The following is a 20,069-nucleotide window of genomic DNA, read 5'->3' as shown; positions in this document are numbered from 1 at the left end:
CATTTGAAGACTGTTTTTTCTCATAAACGTTTAAGACAGAGCTTTTGAAAATATTCTCACGAGCCTTCGTAGATTATATACCTAGACTTGTAAATCGCACAATACTTAGTCGTTTGTTAGTGAATAGCAATAAAGCATCTGTTTATATATGATATATATATATATATATATATATATATATATATATATATATATATATATATATATATATATATATATATATATATATATATATATATATATAATATTCCTTTAATGTGAAACGACTGCGACCATCTCATAAACTTCCTCATAATATTTTGTATATATAAGTTTATTATCATAGGGTTTGTTTTGGTTATGTACGATTTTTATAATTTATCGTAATAAAAAATGAGTCCAAAAAGAGCGTAGCGCCATTATTGTTATGTTTAAGTTTATCGTGGCCATTGATTATCAACAAAATTATGTAAAATTAAATTGTTTGTACTATTAAATTTTTATTATTTTTTTATCATATCATCTTGAATTGGTTGTTCCGTAATTGGACAATTTGTGAATATTGTTACCTATTTATTTCGTTTTTTTTAGTTTCTTTTTTATTAAATAATAATATATGTTTAATGTAATTAGCGACTGTATCTTTGTTACTGTATGTATATTGTGTATCTTTTTATTATCCATTTTCATTATTAACACGTGCCAATATTGGAAATGAAACTGTATTTTATGTTAAAAATAATTAATTTAAATATTTGTAAATTGAGAATGGTCGAATCTAACTGATCTTACCATATTATGACACAAATAAAAGTTTAAAATTGAAATACCATTTTAATTTCAAATTTCCTTAAATACGATTTTTTTATGTGCGGCATCTGTCAATGATAGAAGTAAAACATTAAAATTTAGCTAAGTTGTAAACCTTTTACAATAAATATATTTGAACCTTTTCATGTTAGATTAATCTAGCAAATATATTTTTATTTATCAATACCATGTGGGTTATAGGTAGTAATACAGCAAAAAGACATATACGAAATTTACAATAAACAAATTATAAATATTAATAGTTACTGATATATTTCGCAGGTTCTTTAAATACATATCAACTTGAGTTAAAGAAACACTTTAAACACGTTAAAGAAAATAATAATCACAAAACATAAGTAAAACTTATCACATCTGTAAAGGAAATGTAAAAATGAAACATATTTAAACAAAAGATATCTTTATCTTCTTTAACAGTTAATGTTACTATTTTGACTGGGATTGTTTCTGTTTAATTGGATATCCCTAAGCAAAAATTGATACTTCCCGAGTATAAGGAATATTATACGTATAGACAACTATATGGATAATCAAATAATATTACTAGCTGAATCTTATGTTTAAATTTAATCAACGTTCTCCAAAGATGGCTATATTATTGTTGCTGTTGATAACGATAGTAATTTTTCTTGCGATCATAAAACTGTGAAGGTCAATGGAACTAAATAATAATAATAATGACTTACTTGTCAAATAATAATAATTAATGCTGTATATATTGCTTATTAAAATAATTAAATTATTGTTTATGTTATACTTACAATTTTATAAAAGTACAATATAATTACTTAATATTTATATTAGAAATTTTATATCATATAATTTTGCAAAATAAATAAAATATTTTTTTATAATTTTTAATAAAATTATGGTAATCAAATGAATGTAATTAATATTCATTTGATTATTTTGACGTGTGTATAATTTTTATGTAGCGGAATACCCCTATACTAGGCGATGTGGTCCCTTCCTGTCATCATCGTCAGGTACTTCCGATCTCCACCTGTCGCGTTTTGCCCCTAATCGTGTTCGGTACGGTTTTATACCTGCGTAAAATATAACGTTAGATCGACCTTTTAATTATTATACTTACTCCGATTTAAAATCATTATTTTCAGGTGTTGGCATTTTTACTTAAGCTTTGCAAATATTTAATAAGTTTTACTTATTAAATATTTGCAAATTATTTTAGTATCTACTAATATTTATTATTAATATGGTAAATTTCGTATAAAGCTTGGTGTATGAGCCTTCAAATTTATTTGAGTTTTTTAGTGTATGCGTATTATTATTACACACATGGTATGATAAACCTTGAAGTATTTAAATATTATATTATTGATAACATGATTATTGTTAATACATTTTTTATTATTATTGAAACTTCAAAACGGAGAAATTTATTTTTATGTATTTTATTTCATTTTAAAATACCTCTAAAAAAACACTCTTTATATTTGTTATGTTACTGGTTGTCTTCTCTAAGATCAAGTTTCACTCTTGGAGATTCAAGTTGACTGTTTGGCTGGATCAAATCTTTTTAGACAGGGACGTAATCAAGCGTCTATGGCAGGGACTTAATTTTGGGGAGGGTGTAACGTGTAAGCATTTGCCACACCCTTGAATTTAACTCGAAAAATGCACGTTAATGAAATACTATAAATTTGAAATATAAAAAAAAACCACTGATTGGCTAATTTTTGCCCCCCCCCCCCCCCCGGGCATCGTGTATCGTACATTTTAGAATATTATTATTTAGGATTAGTTTAGGCCAAATATGTACATACAATCACTTTATCTTATTAAAGCATACTAATAAATATATTAAAAATATATATGACGTGCCGTGTTTCACTTATTGTTTCTGTATTTGCAAAAAGTATTTCAGCTATAATTTTGATTATAATTTTTACGAACCTCCAAAGTTGGGCCTTGGGTTTCTCGTCCCGTTCCGCTGGCCAGGCACAACCGGTAGATCACATTCCCATACAGAAGCGAAGAGTGTGGGAACCGAACCCTCCACCGTCGGCATTTTCTCACGTCGAGGTACCTCTGTGCAGGGTCCGCAAAGCGGTCTGCGGACCCTTCTGTTCCCACGGGTGCGTCAAACTTATACAGGGATAGATAACATCCTCCGCGGCGCAGAAAAAAATCGGCCAAAACAGAGGAAACGTACAAAAAACTCACCCATGCAGGATATCGACCTCGATTTTTTACATTATCCTTAATAACAAGGTCAAGATATCAGACAGGATATGAACGATATTACATTATAAAAAAAACTTTCAATATTTTTTTAATAAAATCGATTCAAAGCGAAACATACACTATTGTCATTATAAAGAATGAAATGATAAACTTTTTGTGGTAGTTTGTCTAAAACAAGATCTGTTTGTTATAGTTCAAAACGCTTCCTGTTATAAACTATTTTATATGCCATTTTCAGTGTGTTTTATACGCATTAAAAAGTTTTTTGTGTGATGTTAGATTGGCTACGAGAGTAAAGCTACCGATTTAGTGAATATAAACTAATTAAAATTAATATTTTCATTATTTTTATGAAAAAAAGACATTGGACTATATTAAATATATTAGAAAAATATCCAAATATTTCAGCTTGCTGTAATTGTAATACAATATAGTAGTAGATAGCAATATAAATTAACATTGTTAAAAGTTTACGCTGCTTGGTAAAATAATTTGCATCTCATGAGTCCAAAACGTTGAGAGTGGCAATTCGTCAAAATAAGCTGTGCAAATACCGCTTTTCTTGTTTATTTTTCATATACATACATATTTTAATCACTTTTTAAAAGCAGTAAAGCGAGCGAGAGACCTCACTCTATTGGTCGGGAGCAGAGTAATAATTTTTTTTGTCCCTTTCATGTGCAAAGAAACGAGGTTTTAGCTACCTGACTAATTTATCTCTTATTATGAACAACGTAAAAAAATATTCTATACATAAAGAAATGAATAAAACACCGAAAAAATATATAGCAATGAGTAACATTTAAAATTCCATTGCTGCCAGATTTATGCAACACCAGATGCAAGCACCTGTAAAACAGATAAAATATTAGGTTTTGCTTTCATTAATTTCTACACCAAAAACTTGATTGACTCGTGATGACACTAGAATCTATTTAACTTATAATATTGCTTTTTCGGGTTAACGCCTTCAGCATTAGATTAAATATCATGATAGACTATGCATCTCTTTAAATTTAATTGCTATTTTTCTACAATCACCACTGATTTTAATTCCAATAATGTGGTATTTCACTGAAATTCCTAATACATTTAGCCAAAACAGCATATATTTTATATTTAATCTATGAAATAATCTACATATTATGTATGTATCTATATCATAATATCCATTCATTGCATTAATTTTCTATTTCAACTTAAAAAGAATTGATGAACTTTTGTAAAATAAACTTGAAAGTAAAAGCGTACTACAACTTAGATTGTCCATTAACATTTATTAAAAAATGACTATTGCAATTTTTTTATTTAAAGCATATTTGTACAAAAATATATTTATGGAATGTATTTATTTTTAATTTTTTATATAAAAACAAGCAAAATATATCGTTTCAAAAAGAAAATAGTCATGGAATTGTACTCAAATTAAAAATAAGTTTCTTTTGAAAAATCAATAGAAGAAATATTAATATGTATATTATACAATATTTATTTTTATCTTACTTAATTAATTAAATAAAATCAAAAAAGAAAATATTATTGTTATATGATATATTGTCACAAAACAGAGACAGGTACACACATTTCCTTTTCGATTCAAGGAGGGGGAAAGTTTACTCCGAGGGGTCCAGTTTTGAACCCGTCTCTGAGGTCCTGTCAGTTTGACATTTCTTTCCGAGCCGACAACACGCGCTCGGGGTACAAATACACCACATGGATTACAACCCTATCAACGAATAATTAACTGAATATATAAAAAACATGTCTATAAGTGAGGACGAATATGACCACAAGCAAAACATGGATCAAGACGGTGGTTCAATGTCCAAAGCGGAATTGCGTAAGGTAATAATAATTTAATTAAAATATTATAATATAGTGTTAGTGGTTATTAAATAAAGCTTATAATATTTATTAATTAAAGTTTAAAATAAAATGTTTGTGTGTGAACATCCGGTCGAAAGTGTAGCTTATTTTATCTGATTACTTTGTGCGTTAAATTATTTATTATTATTATTCTTTATTATTAAATTGATACATCAGTTAAATAAAAATGTGTGTGAATATCCGGTCGGAAGTGTGAGGATTGCATCTTATTAAAAACGTTATATTGTTCGTTAACTTCATTACTATTTTATCATTATTATTATTAATGTATAAAAATGTGTCTGGTCTTTATATTATTTTATATAAATAAATTATTTTTCAGACAAATAAACCAATCATGGAGAAAAAAAGAAGGGCAAGAATCAACCAGTGCTTGAACGAACTTAAAGATTTGATTCTCGAAGCTATGAAAAAAGACGTGAGTTTTTTAAAATATTAAACTAAACACGTTTAAATGAAAATGTATAAGGTATTACTTCAAAATACAAATTAACAGTTCAATTAGTTACTAGTAGATAATATTTAAAATCTTTAATGTAGATATAGATATAGGATTAAAATATGATATAAAATGAAGATAGTACTAATAAATAGTATTTAGAAAGTTTAATGAAAAATTCTTTAGTTGTACTTTAATTAGTGCTAACTTATATATCTTTTAAATTTTTAGACAGAATTGTTAGTTTGTAAATAACTTACAAAACTTTAAAGAACTTATAAATGCATATAAAAATTATAAAAATATACTTCAATGAAATTAAAATATAAGTTTAATTTTTCCAGTTTTGGTTCAATTTAATTAAAATTAAATTATAATAAAACAACATTTTAGTTATCTTGAACGTAATTGAGATAGTATTATAATATAAGCACATTTACTTTTTGATTGAATTTATCTCATATTTATTATTCACAAATGTGGTTGATATAAATAGTCATCGATTTATCACAGTATCACGTAAACTATTACCATATTTAAGTAAATATATTGTCAAATTTTACATGTTGTATACTGTTCGTTAAAAATAGATATGAAACTTACATTTCACTGACACAACGCACTCATTATATCGCGCTACTAACTCGTAGAGAGGTAACCATAAAAATATTTTTAAAACATATTCAGATTAAAAGCACGTGCACTCGCTCTCTTTATTCATTTTAAACATATAAAAAAATATCATGGCAAACATTTATGAGAATGATACCTGTTATGTTTTTATCAATATACGACGAACTCAATATCTCATTTATGTTATAGGCGAGAGGTAAAAATGTAGTCTATTGTATTTAAAATCAACAGGGGTTTTATTGCACGATGAGAATTCTTGTACACACGAATGTGTGCACATGTTCAAAGGTAAAAGCGGCATTTATTTACCTAATTGAATACACAAATACCGATAATTACATAGGGCGACGTGGGAGCGTTGCAAAATGGGGGGTGACTGAAAGTATTCGGTCACCTGGTCACGGATGACCGTGGGAACATTCCGGCATACTGAGTGTAAATTCAACCCCATTTTTATGTTAAAACGTTATATGTCAAGGCTGTTTTATAAGGATATTGACAATGGATTACAAGAGGGGGGATCCTTCCGTTTCCTATTGATAAGCTCCACATTATTATTATTTATCTATATGATGTCTTATAAGCTGGGGAGCGCTATGGGTGTATCGACATTTCGAAATTAATTTCAAAGACCCCCTTCTTTGATTGTGTCAATAAGGAGAGCAGATGTTACTTAGTTTAGGTCGAGGGAATGAAGTTAAATAACGGATATGTAATATAAAATATATATATGTACAACAAGTTTGCACTTTTTATTGGAATAATGATAAAATAATTCGGTTAAGAAATATAAGATTTTATTTTTTATTACAGTTTATTATTTTTGAAATATTTTATTGAATAACGTAATACCTATTTAATTGAAAATCTAATACATAGCTTATATTCATCGTGATTTTTTAAATACAAAAAATATACTTTTCTGTGTAAAATCACTACAAAAAAACTTGCTTGGTGTTGTATTTATTAGATCAGTAATAATTAAACACTTAAAGTATACCAATATGATAGTAATAAATAAAAATAGCGAGTTGTGGTTCACAAAAAAAGCGGTGTGTAATAGAAAAGCGTGAGATTTCGAGCGCAAAGTGCAAATTTATGGGTGCGTAAATATATGAAGCATATATTTATCCGACCGGAATCTAGTAGAATATGTAGTTAATTTCTTATAAACTATTTTTAATGAAAGCAAAATATTAAAAATGTACAACTAAATATGTAAATTATTAATCAATTAATTAAAAATATAAGTTAATCTTCATAAAACTATTGAGATTCTTTCTCTCTGTTATTTTTATCAGAATCTACACAACGTTGATATTTACTGTCAAGATTTTATTTGCTTGAAAGATTTTGCCTAGTCCAAGAGAGGATTAATAATAATCATAATAATAATACTGCAACAGTTTATCCGTATATAATGCGAAACTGCAGCACCTTCTTTACATTTTACTTTTTTTTTAAAACATATTTTATTTTGTTACAGCCATCTCGCCATTCCAAACTCGAAAAAGCTGATATTCTAGAGATGACAGTCCGACACCTTCAGATGATTCAGAGACGAGGTCTCGCCACAGCTGCTGCCACAGACCCCGAAGTCCTCCCACAGTTTCGCCAAGGCTTTTCAGAGTGCGCCACAGAAGCCACACGCTTCTTATCTCGCCCTCCAGGTCTTCCAGCACCAGCTAGAAGTCGTCTTCGTCAACACCTCGCCGCCTGCGTTGCTGCTCTCCATCAACCTCCACCTCCAACCCTACCGCACGATTTGAACGGAAATATCAACATGGGGGGAGTTCCTTTGATTCCTAGCCGGTTACCAACCGGCGAATTGGCTCTGGTCTTACCGCCCAACACACAGCTGCCCTTCAATGGGCATATATCGGACATCTTCGCTCAAAAAGACCATTCAAGCGCCTTTCAATCGGTCAGAAACAGACCACCGAGTCCTGCTTCGTCCATCTCCAGCAGCGATTCCATGAACTCAGATAGAACAACTCCTCCACACGTCTCAATAACAAACACATTTCCAACACCACCGAGTCAAAACACTTCTACAGAATGTAGTCCAGAAACTCAAAAACAGATTGTTTCATCTACAACCATATCGCCGGAATCGAGACTGCAGGAAACCAGACCAAGAGGTTCGCTATGGAGGCAGACTGACGTCCAAAGTCCAAACAAAATTAATCCGTCAGGATCGAGTTCGGTCATAGATTACTCAACGACTCCTTTGACAGCTAAAAGAAAAAGTTATAATGATGTTGTATCGAATAATACTAACGCACCTGAGCCTCTCCATAAGATTAGAAAAATTGCTTGCATGCAAGTCAGCAGCTCTCAAAGTCCTGAACAGGCGTGTAAAGCTGCTGGTAGTAGAACTGAAGGATTGCGAAGAGAAGATGGGAGAGATCAAGCTGGTACGAGTGGCACTCAATCGAATGATATGTGGAGACCATGGTGATAGATTTATGATAAAAAAAATGTATTGCTTGAATTGCTCAATGTATATAATTATAGTTTTATATTGTCTTCCATGATGTGTAGTTTTATTTAAATAAAAAATATTTAAGAATATTTTTTTTTTATTTATGATCAAATCGTATTGTTTTACTTATAAATAAGTTTTGTGAACATATTTTCAAATCCACCACAATAATAAGGCAACCCGATTTATTTATATCGTATAATAATGCAAGAGAAGTAAATGGACCAATTTTAAAATTGCAAATTTTTAATTTTATTATTCATAAAAAAAATATGTGTTAAGAAGTAATAAAATACAAATTAATACTATTAAAGATTAGATGTGAATCATATAAAACACTAAGATAGTAACTTATTTAGATAATATAACTAATTGTTTCTGTATATTAAACAAATTTAATCGAAACATACACACAAAGCATAATATAAACATAAACAGAATGTAAAATAGACTTTGATATTATAATTTATTTCTTAATGCACGAAGGTGTCTTTATTCAATTGCGAAAACCTGCTACATTTTTATTTTTGGGGATTGTCTTAGGAATATTATTACATAAATTCACACCTCCATACATTATTCCCCTGGCCGTACACATTTTCTTATACATAACTATCCTTAAATTGACTCTATTTCTAGTTTTAAAACTATGCATTACAAATTCAAGTGCCCCGCATCCTCTAAATGACGTCTCTGTTTAAAGGCTAAGGGAAACATGATTATTAAAATCTTTATTTCATATTTTTTTACATAATTTACAACGTCTTTGACATCTCGCTTAACTTCTCTGATAAAATGGTTATAAATTAGTTACTTGAATGTAATTATATATTATATATTTCTTTGTAATCTTGATTTTATAATAAATATATAAAATATAAAATAAAAGTCTTTGCTAACATTTAATTTTAAAATTAAACAAAAAAATGTCGGGAACAGCCATCTTTGCTGCGTTTCAATTAGTTATTACAAATATCGTTAAAAGGCATTAAAACCACTCGATTACTATTTTTTCCATTGATTAATTATATTGTTTTTATCTTATTTTTATCAAGTAGTTCTATGGTTTATATTTTTTTTTATTTCGATTTTATTATATATTTTATGCTTAAAAATCACATGATTTAAGATATTGGCGAACGCGCTAACTCTGGCGCAATCTGTTTTATAATACATAATCACATAGAAGTTTATTTTTTTCAATCTAGACTCTTTAAATTGTAAATTATCTCAGTGTACACAATTTTCTTACATTATATAACCACTTTGGGAGCCACTGTTGTAAGTAAAAGTGAATGAAACCGAGTTGAGACATTTTCCCATCGATCCTGAGGCTTTCAATATGTCAATTTTAACACAATTGTGCTACTCTATATAATGCTTTCAGTTCTCCATTAAATCGGGCCGTGCATGTATTCAACAATAGCTTTCATTTTTCTCATATGTGGTCCATTTTTTTCAATCGATGTTGACAAACAAAAAGAACTCAGAGTATATATCTACCTGAGAATATTCAAAGGGTCCATATTTACAGTTTCTAATACTTCCACTTCCTTTCTCACACATCGAATTTCGATTCTCGCCTCAGAACAGGTAGCGCCAGTAGTCGTAAACAATTAGAATCGAAAGAGATTGGATAAATATTTTTTTTTATATTTATATAATACAATCATCTAAGATTCATTTCATGAAGTTATGGTTATTATATTATTTATTTTCCGATATCAAAATTGTCGTACGAAATGGTTGTCAATGCCTTAATACGAAAGATGACTGTGAGAAAGTTTTGAGTGGTCCGTTCACAAGCGCCACGCGACCGCCACAAAAGAAGCCACTTGTTTTGCTCATTCGAGTGTGGAATTCCCAAAGATTTATGCCTTTGAACTAAATTTTGGCGAATGATCGAAAAAATTCGCAACAATTGATTGTGTGATATTTCAAGGTCTTTCATTCTTGAATAAGTTTTTTTAGTGGTTTACTAGTAATCTGATACTCAAAATTAGCTCGTTTTTATTTTAATATATTTCTAGTATGTTTTTTTAATAATTTAATTTTTATTTTTTATCTTTTTGAAGCAATGTGCAGATTATAAATAATTTTTCTTTATATTTTAATTTTTCCTCATATTATATCTACATTATACGTGTATATAATACATGAAAGCATTTAAAAAACCCGCTTAAAATTGGTATATTCCTTTAAAAAAAATCGTGGACATATAGACATAACTTTATTGTATATTCTGATCTGATGCACATAATAATAATATTGATAATGTATTAGAATAGTGTTAAATGTACTAATGTTAGGATATTTTTTACCTAGTACCTACATTACTCTCATTGACGTAATACTCGCTTTGCACATGGTCTTGTTTCTTCCTGCTACTATTTGGTACTGGCTATTGATATTAATCGATTTTTTGGATTTTTTTTTTTTTTTGAGGTTACGCTAAGAATCGTGTCTACGGGTGTACGGAACTCATGAACGTTCTTATCTCTCACTCACTTTCGTCACTTAACACTCGACCGAGCGAGCGAAATGGAATTGATCTCACCGTACGCGCCTGGTTTTCAATACATAACCTTTTTTGGGGAGAAGGAAGGGGATTTGCGATTTATTTTTACGTAAGGTCTTGGTGTCAACGGTCTCAATAATATAATTTTTTTATGGTCGTATTTACTATAGTTCTAATTTTGTGTCTTTATTTTTTTATATGATAATATTTTAAATTGTATGATTTTTGTTTTTACTAAAATGCTCACCAAACGTTCTTTATTTAAAATATATTTTTTTTGATTACCCCTCTGTACATTATTAGATTGCGTTAAGACTATGTATTTAAAAAAAACATATCGAAGCTAAAATGTGTAACAGCCCTATATTATTTAAACATTTAAGTAATTATTTTATCTTGAGTTTTTATAATTTTTTCTACTTAAAATAATGTATTCCTGTTTTTAATAAATATTAAATCAACGTTAATGATAGGTAGCACCTTTTTGACGCTACTTAGCTCCTTGCATAGCTGTTTAGCGCACGCTGCGAATGTTAACCTCTACTTACAGCAAAACGTCAGAACGTCGCCATCGTTCTCACACGTGCATTTTATCATTGTTTGTTATCGTATTAAAATCGCCAAAAACACATAAATAACCGATAAATATGAGCTCAAGCAAAGGAAACGTCTCTCGAACCAGACGTCAAAAGTACCAAAACAGAACAGTTTTCAAAAACGATCTTCACGACACTTCTGGAAAGACAAAATTTATAAATACCATACAACCCTGTGGTGTATGTCCTAGATGCACAGAGATAATACAGTGGAAGATCAAGTATAAGAAGTACAAACCTTTAACAGCTACAAAGAAGTGCGTTAAATGTGAACAGAAGACGGTAAAACATGCGTATCACATTATGTGCATGCCTTGTTCCAGGAAAGAGGGTATTTGTTCTAAATGTTCAGTGAAATTAGATGTGAGTTTTGTTTATATACTATTTAATTGAAATAATGTAATAAATTAAACAATTTATTGTGTGTATGTTTTTAGGATTCGTCAAGAGAAGAATCGGGTGAAGGTGAAAACTTAGATCAAATTATCAAAGCTCTACCAGAAAGGAAAAGACGCACATTATTAAGGTATTTTGTTTTTGAATTTATAGTTATATATAGAAGTAAGTTTAATAAAAGTTGGAGAAATCCTTTTGCTTTGTTAAGAAGTGAGGATACATTACATGCTTATTCTCTAGTGTTCGAATATATTTTTGTATTCCTTCCAGTTGCTCACTTGCGCTCCTCACCCTCAAGATTATAGAATATTAATTACTTTGCGGGTAAAAGGCCAATCTAATACGTTGTATTTATATGTACTTGATGATATCAGGTTCATTATACAACTCGTAAATTTCGTTGTTGTACCGACGGCACCACGTACTATTTTCACAATTAAGTTCAGAACATCTATCCTGACAAAGTTCATAAGCTATTTATAATATTTCCACCATTACTTCGGCAGAAACATACTTAGTTTGAATTACTTCTGAGAGGTATTTATTTTTATAGAACTGTACAATCGATATTGGACTTTCTAACTGTTCCAACAGATCAAGCTGCATGTTTTTATGTATTCATATTTTTCGTCGATGAATCCGCTTTTCTTCTCTCCCGGTAATATATCCCAGGTTCTTCTGTAATTTCTTTAATCAGATTTCTATTTCACAAAGGAGTAAATTTGTGTGTTATTAATATCAGGAAAAAGTAAAGTCGAGTTTTACGACTTTACTTTTTCCTGATATTATCGACGTTACCCCATTGATTTAAAAGGTATCATATATTATTTATATTCGAAAGGTTTATTGAATCTATTTGTATAGAGAATACAATTATAAATATAAAATAAATGCAATAAAATCAATAGCATTATTATGAAACAAAAATTCGAGAAAATATTTTTACTTCAGGTATTGGAGATGTGATGTTTCATTTTTTATGTAATAACATCAAAATTGGGCATTTTGCTGTCAGCAGTTTGAATACTGTTTTCGATCCAATCGATTTCTTTGTTTTGTTTTTATATTCATCAGAGTGGAAAATTCTTGTTCGTAAAGGTAGATTGTTGCAAAAGGCAACAACTTTTTGACTGCTTCCTCATGTGCTATTTTAAAAGCCTTTGCAGTGTGACATCCAAAAATTAGACATCTGGCTTGTTACCAAATTTAATCCATGCTTCAATATTGAATCGAAGTTCAAGAAGTGCCTCTGCCAAACCTTGAGGCTCTTCTGATAAATCAGCAATTTCACATTGAAAGGGATCTACTGACTGGCCAACTTTTGCTTCCCCCCCTCACTCCTGGAAAAATCTTAATTAACGTCCCTGATTCTAAATAGGAAGTTCTCAGGTTATCCCTCAAAGAAAATCTAAAAAAAAATAGTCAAATCTATCCTGAAAATATTTTTTTAAATGTCATTTCAGTGAAATCATATCGAAATACATTTTCACCGATAGATACATATATACATATATAATTTTTGCAGTAAAAATATATTTTTTTCTGGCTTATTTACATGTGATGTATAAATGTTACAGTGAATCTTCATTTTTCAGTGAAGTCCAATACATTTTCATTAGTAGATATATATTTTTACTAGCGAAAATATAATTTATCTGACAGGCGTTAGTGACATTGTATGCTGCTCTAAAATGTTTATAAAACTCAATTTGACAATTGCGAAACGTAAATTTTCTGTTCAAACCCAAACTTTACCTATGCGAATTAATTAATTATAGTTTTAGAACTTTCATTAGGTCAAGTCCAAAATAAAAACTAAGCCAACTCAACTCTCAGGGGGAAATAAGCGCAAAAATATATACTATGTTCTTCTACGCTGATCTTTTGGGTTACAACATTATATCTGGCTAATGAATGGTTTTGTCAAGATTTTCTTGACTTACTTATATCTTGTTCTGCATCTCTTTTTAAAGGGCCGAATTCATTTGCTGATAAACAAAATTAATAGTTCTGCCTGTGTTAAAAGCCATTTTTTGTGAAGCATGTGGGTAGAAAAATTGGCACTTTATTGCCTTTGTTGACGGAAATTGAAATTGTGCACAATTGCGTTTCAAAAATCGTTTTAAAAAATTGATTAATTTTTCTGAAACAATGGAAACCATACTATTGCTCTAGAACAGGTCTCGGCAACCTTTTTTGGCTGCGGGTCAAAATAATTCAAATGTGACTATGAAAAAGCCTATTCGGGTCAGTGAATATTTTTGGTCCTAACAACCATATATGTGGTCTAGTCGTGACATCGTAACACGTTAAAAAAATGATATTTGCAGAACTGAAATGGGTCATTTCAAATCATGAAACGGGTCACTTGGTGACCCGCGGGTCATAGGTTGCCGAGCCCTGCTCTAGAATATCTGATATCTGATATTCTAGTGTAACTAACCGATTCTTATAGAGCAGTGGCTGCCACTTAGTGGCTCCGAAAGTGGTCCCTACGGACCCCCAGGGGTCCCCGAAATCATTCAGGGGGTCCGTGGAAAATTAAAATTGTTTTGGGGGTCCCTGAAAAGGGGGTCCGCGCAAGGTTTAATATAAAATAAAAAAATTGTGACATTTTTATTAATATGGAAGTTAAAATAAATTACAATGAATAAAAAAAATCACAAGAATTGTTATTTGCTAAATGTTTGGAAACTGATATGAAAGATGAAACGTTATTTACTGAATTAAAAAAATTTTTCGATATAAAAGCTATACCCTTGACTAATATCATTTCCGTTGCTACTGACGGTGCTCCGGCAATGATAGGACGATACCGAGGCTTTCTGGTATACTTAAAACAAGCTATACCGAATGTATTATCGGTACATTGTGTCATTCATCGACATCATTTGGTCGCAAAAAACCTTAGTGAACGTTTGCATGAATCACTACATTATGTCATTAGAACAGTTAATAAAATCAAAAGGAATGCCTTAAATGAGAGATTATTTGCTCAACTTTGTTTGAAAAATGATGATGACTTATGACTATAATCGTTTACTACTTGACACAGAAGTACGTTAGTTATCTAAAAGTGCATGTTTGGATCGCTTCTATTCGCTCTTTGATTCAGTGTTGGAATTCTTGGAGAGTAAGGACAATGATTTGCGTCACAATTTAAATATCTCAAAAAATGACATCGCTTATACCGTCTTTTTCCGAAAATAAGACACTCTCTTACTTTCTTTTTTTGTCCGAAATATGATCTAAGGCTTATTATCGGGGGAGGGCTTACTTTTCACGTACAATAAGTAAATTTATATATTTTCGGTTAATATTTATTTTTATATAGGAATTTTACATTTATTTCAAATTTATTCGAATAGTCATCTCATCTTCTTCTGGAACATCGTCATAACTAATCAAATTCTAAATTCCGTACTGAATTTCAATCAAGTCCATTTTCTGTTGAATCATTGGTCCGAATCTCTCATGTCCTGCAATATATCTTATAACTGCTTGGGTGCACTAGACCTTTTCACTTTCAAGAACATAAAACCCTGAAACGCGTTCAATCTTGTCTTTCTTACCTTTAGTGATGATTAACGGTGAGACTTTCTTGCCATTCAGACGAATCGCCAAAATACAGGTAACACGTGCACTTTCGTAACCAGTAGAAGGAACGTTGATTGATGAGGAACCCCCAGATGCTTTCTTCCAGCTCAGAAAATAACGGTTGTCGACCTGATCCAACCTTGCGTTTCTTCTCATTTCCTTGGGCCATCAATTGTCACAAGTTATCGTAGTCTGCTCGCCATTATCGAACCATATGGAGATCCAACATCTTCTCTTTACATAAGGCTACAAGATTTACGTCTCAGGAGTCCTTCACAATTTCATTTTTGTACTTTTTGTAATCGGTGTTACAAATGAGAAAATATAAATAGTGTAGCACTAACAATAATCGCCATACGTTGGCGTTCACCTTATTTTAACTGGGGCTTATTTTTGAGGGAGGGCTTATATTCCAAAAACTCCTGAAAATCACGCTAGGGCTTATTTTCAGAGGATATCTTATTTTCGTAAAAAGACAGTATGACATTTATTTGCCAGATTTAACGAGACTAATTTGAAACTATAAGGTGACACATTAAATTTAATCAAAACTAAAAGTGTAATATCTGCGTTTGTTGCAAAACTTTTGCTGTACAAACAAAACTTGGAAAGAGGTGAATATTCTCAGTTTCCAAATCTTTCAAAATTGCAAAATAGAGATGAAGATTTGTTTGCTTATTGTCAACACTTAATGGCGCTTCATTCGGACCTTAACCAAAGATTTAAAGACATTCTTCGCTTGGATATTCCCGACTGGGTGTTGAACCCTTTTGCAAGTAGTCAAACTCAGCGCACAAATACAGATGAATACATACTAATACAGGAGCAACTAATTGAATTATCCACAAATAAGGAGCTGAAACCATTGTTTAAACAAGGGTACGACAACGTTCTGGTTACAAAAACAGATCCCAATTTTATATTCAGCATTATGGGCTATTGTACAGAAGCTACTGATTGCTCTTCCGTCTTCCTATTTGATAGAACGTGGATTCAGTGCCGTTATGAGCCTCATCACAAAAAAGAAACCGACTAGAAATTAGTACTCGTGGGGATTTGCGGTTGCTACTCACAAACATTGAGCCGGACAAAGTTAAATTTGTAATTTTTCTATTATGCATTTATGTAGTTTTTCACCCAGGGTCCGTGGGCAAGTTTTGAGTATGAAAAGGGGTCCTTGGGCCAAAAAAGTTTGGGTACCACTGCTATAGAGCGAATGAGCTTTTTTTTAAATTAATATAAGTACTAAGTTTTACATAACCAAATATTTTTAAATCACAAATTTAGCTGATCTTTCGTTTATCAGAAGTAAATTTGTGTAAGTTCCGACTAAACACTTAGCCGACAGGTCAGGTAGTACCTACATATTCACTGATGGGTAATCCACAGGACGAGTAGAATCAAGCTTCTTGACCTCTAATGTTTATTAGCGGGTTCTGTATTATCTATCCGCATAAACTAAAGCTTATTGTTTTATCATCTACGAAATGGAAAAAAATATTGCAACCTTATATCCTTTGAATATAGTGGGAGAGCACCTCTTTATGCCATAAGTTATTTAAATATTATTTCTATAAATTAAACTATTTTTCGACCTTAAATTATACAAAAAAAAATATATTACAAAGCTCAAAGGTTCATGGACCTTAGGTGCCCATACATACTGGCGATTTTCTTGATGACTTCCATAGGTATCATCCACGGTCAAAGGGTTAATATATTTTAAATAAAAATAAAACACATTTTATATTATTATATTATATTAATAATTTCAAAAAATGTACCATATTAATATTTTTTTTATTGGTTTTAATTAATTAGTATGATAGACGAGTGGTTTAAGTCTCTGATTTTTGACCTAAAAGACCTGGGTTCGAATTCCATATGGACCCTAGTATTATTTTTATTTCTATCATGTCTGGGAGATTGTAATAATCCTAGATTTTCTTAATCTTTTGGATTAATATTGTGATGATTAAATAAAATCGAGTTTGAGAAAGTTCTCTAATAATGAGTATTTATAATTTGATTTATATTTTTTTTTATCAATTTAATTAGTTAAGAACTGCCTCTAGATTTATATTACTTATACGCATTAATAATTACTCTTTTAATAATTTCCATTGATTTAATACATACCAATGTTTCATCATTTAAATCAGCATATATTAGATGAAATGCAAAATAATAACTTTTATTTTTTTTCAACAGATATTTAAACAAGCAGAATGAAATGAAAAAGAATAAAAATAGAGAGGAGAAAAACGGAAAAATTGAAAAAGTAGGAAATCAAAAAGAAGATGAAGAGAATGATAAGATTAAAGATGATATATTGGCAGATAAAATCAACAAACTTAAACTCGACGCTATGAATAAAGACGTCGAAGATTACAACAGTGACGATTTGGGCAGTGAATTTGATAGTGAAGAGTTTTCAGACGAAGAAGACGATGAGGACGACGATGCAATAATTACAAATAATATATATTCAACATTAACATAAATAAAACAACATTCACATAAGCTTAATAACATTTTTTTTAGACCTTTATTCAATATTATCATAATTACAGCATTGGAGAAAGCATCGATTTGTCGGGTGACTGCACACACACAGCTCACTAAATTATTTTTACTACATATTAAATCAACGTAAATTAATATGTATATGCTCACATATTTTTTTTTATTTGATTTTTTTGTAAAAATGACGTAATAATAATGATGTCGAAAAAATGTCAAAAAACGGCTTGTGACTTTAAAAATTATTATAATTAAACTCTGATCCGACAAACTAGCTATACGTACAAAATCCAACGTTAAATTTTCAGTATCCCGTTCCATAAATGTGATACTCAAATCGTCCTTCTGGTATTCATACATAAATATTCAATTAATCTAAGAGTCTTATATACTCTTTTTTTTCCGAAAAGTCTTTATTATATTATTAACATCGCTTATTATTAATTAAATATATAAACTTATTGCTTCGAAAAATATACTCTTTACAAAACTTAAAAGACCATTGGAAATATTGAAACGATTTACATAGTTGTTTTGAGCTGCGTTTTTATTTATATAATATATTAAATTTTGATATTTTTTTTAAATTTTAATATTTAATTTTATATAATATATCGATATTAAATCTTACGTATTAGAAAACGTTTATTTAAAAATTGTATATAAGTGAAAACATTGAACACGAAAACAATCATTTGAAACGTGGCAGGATATAGCAATAAGATTTATATAAAAGCTTGTAAAAACTTTGTTTTAAAATTGTATCAAAACAAGTTAAATTTAACCAATGTATTATCGTATATTAAAACATCGATTTTGTCAATAAGGGATACAATTAAATTTCTATGAATAACAAAGTTAAAAAATAATTTATATTCCTTACAGCTTATCATGATTCATACCAGAAGGACTAAGTATCGATAAAAATAACGGTTTAAAAAATCTGGAAGGAATAGTAGTCGGACTGGGGTATTATTTTTTTATAATTCGTGGCGGATGGATCAATTTCGCACTATTCATAATTGACCAGATCTTTGTTATATAGATTTGATGAAAAGAAAAGCTAAAAACGTATCGAGTTCCATCATTCCGCATTCAAATTGTTCGACACTAACAGCTAACGCACCCGATTTCACATTTGAGATAATTTTTTTATACACGCTCTCATTATACATCTTATATATTGTGGATCACAGATAAATTGTTCTCGTTTAATATAATAAATCTTTTTGCTAAAGAATATTCAGTTATGATAATGTCGGGTCATATAATATAATATTATATTGCAATGTATACACTGTTCAACCTCATTTTTAGTCTCTACTGATCGGTTTCAACTATAACAATTTTTTCTAATTTAAAAAAGATATAAAGATTTTTTCAATATTACACTTTTAACATCTTCAATTTCTATAATAGATCATTAAATTTAACTATGTTTCGGTTTGTTCACATTTACATAATAAACATCGGCTAAGTCGAAAGAGGAGTTACATTATAAAGCGTGACATTTTTATTTATTTTTCTCAGGAATTATTGCATTCATATTTTATTATAGCTCTAGTTTTCTCTTATGTGAATATAGCAAAGTCAGTTTCATAACCTCTGTCGATAAAAGAGTGTTATGCAAACACTAAACTCTAAACATACGATGAAAACCCAAATAGTAATGAAGAACAATGATCACAGCCTTTCGAAGTAAAATTCAATTATGGTATTATTTAGCAAGCTTTGCGATGCAAATTATTATAATACGGTAAAAGAAGATCTTCTTGACGTATTATGTACATATATAAAAACTACATTTAATTCACATGATGCTTTGAACAATGTACCGTTTGGCCGATGCGAGATGATAGTCATGATTTGTCAAATGCCAAATATTTATTATGGCAGTGGTTTCCAAAATTTCAACTGATTTTTACATATTAAAATGTGTGATTGTATCGAATTAAAATTAACAAGAACAAAATGTCA

The 20,069-nt window shown here is 30.0% G+C and overlaps 2 protein-coding genes across 2 annotated transcripts; both read left to right on the top strand.

The window, feature by feature from the left end:
• The first annotated feature begins 4,675 nt into the window (after positions 1 to 4,675).
• Positions 4,676 to 8,551, top strand: LOC148226092 (transcription factor HES-1-A-like). The gene is made up of 3 exons (XM_088204321.1): positions 4,676 to 4,863; positions 5,228 to 5,323; positions 7,464 to 8,551. Exons 1-3 carry the CDS (start codon positions 4,780 to 4,782, stop codon positions 8,436 to 8,438), a joined length of 1,155 nt encoding a protein of 384 aa, XP_088060447.1. The 5' UTR covers positions 4,676 to 4,779; the 3' UTR covers positions 8,439 to 8,551.
• Positions 8,552 to 11,522: 2,971 nt separating this feature from the next.
• Positions 11,523 to 18,092, top strand: LOC148226091 (uncharacterized). The gene is made up of 3 exons (XM_088203111.1): positions 11,523 to 11,939; positions 12,014 to 12,102; positions 17,781 to 18,092. Exons 1-3 carry the CDS (start codon positions 11,628 to 11,630, stop codon positions 18,070 to 18,072), a joined length of 693 nt encoding a protein of 230 aa, XP_088059237.1. The 5' UTR covers positions 11,523 to 11,627; the 3' UTR covers positions 18,073 to 18,092.
• The last annotated feature ends 1,977 nt before the right edge of the window (positions 18,093 to 20,069 follow it).

The sequence above is a fragment of the Plectrocnemia conspersa genome, unplaced genomic scaffold (genome assembly GCF_051122295.1).
Source record: "Plectrocnemia conspersa isolate PC_06_02 unplaced genomic scaffold, ASM5112229v1 ptg000014l, whole genome shotgun sequence".
Taxonomy (NCBI): domain Eukaryota; kingdom Metazoa; phylum Arthropoda; class Insecta; order Trichoptera; family Polycentropodidae; genus Plectrocnemia; species Plectrocnemia conspersa.
Note: the sequence above shows the minus strand (reverse complement) of the source record. Positions and strands in the feature narration are given on the sequence as shown.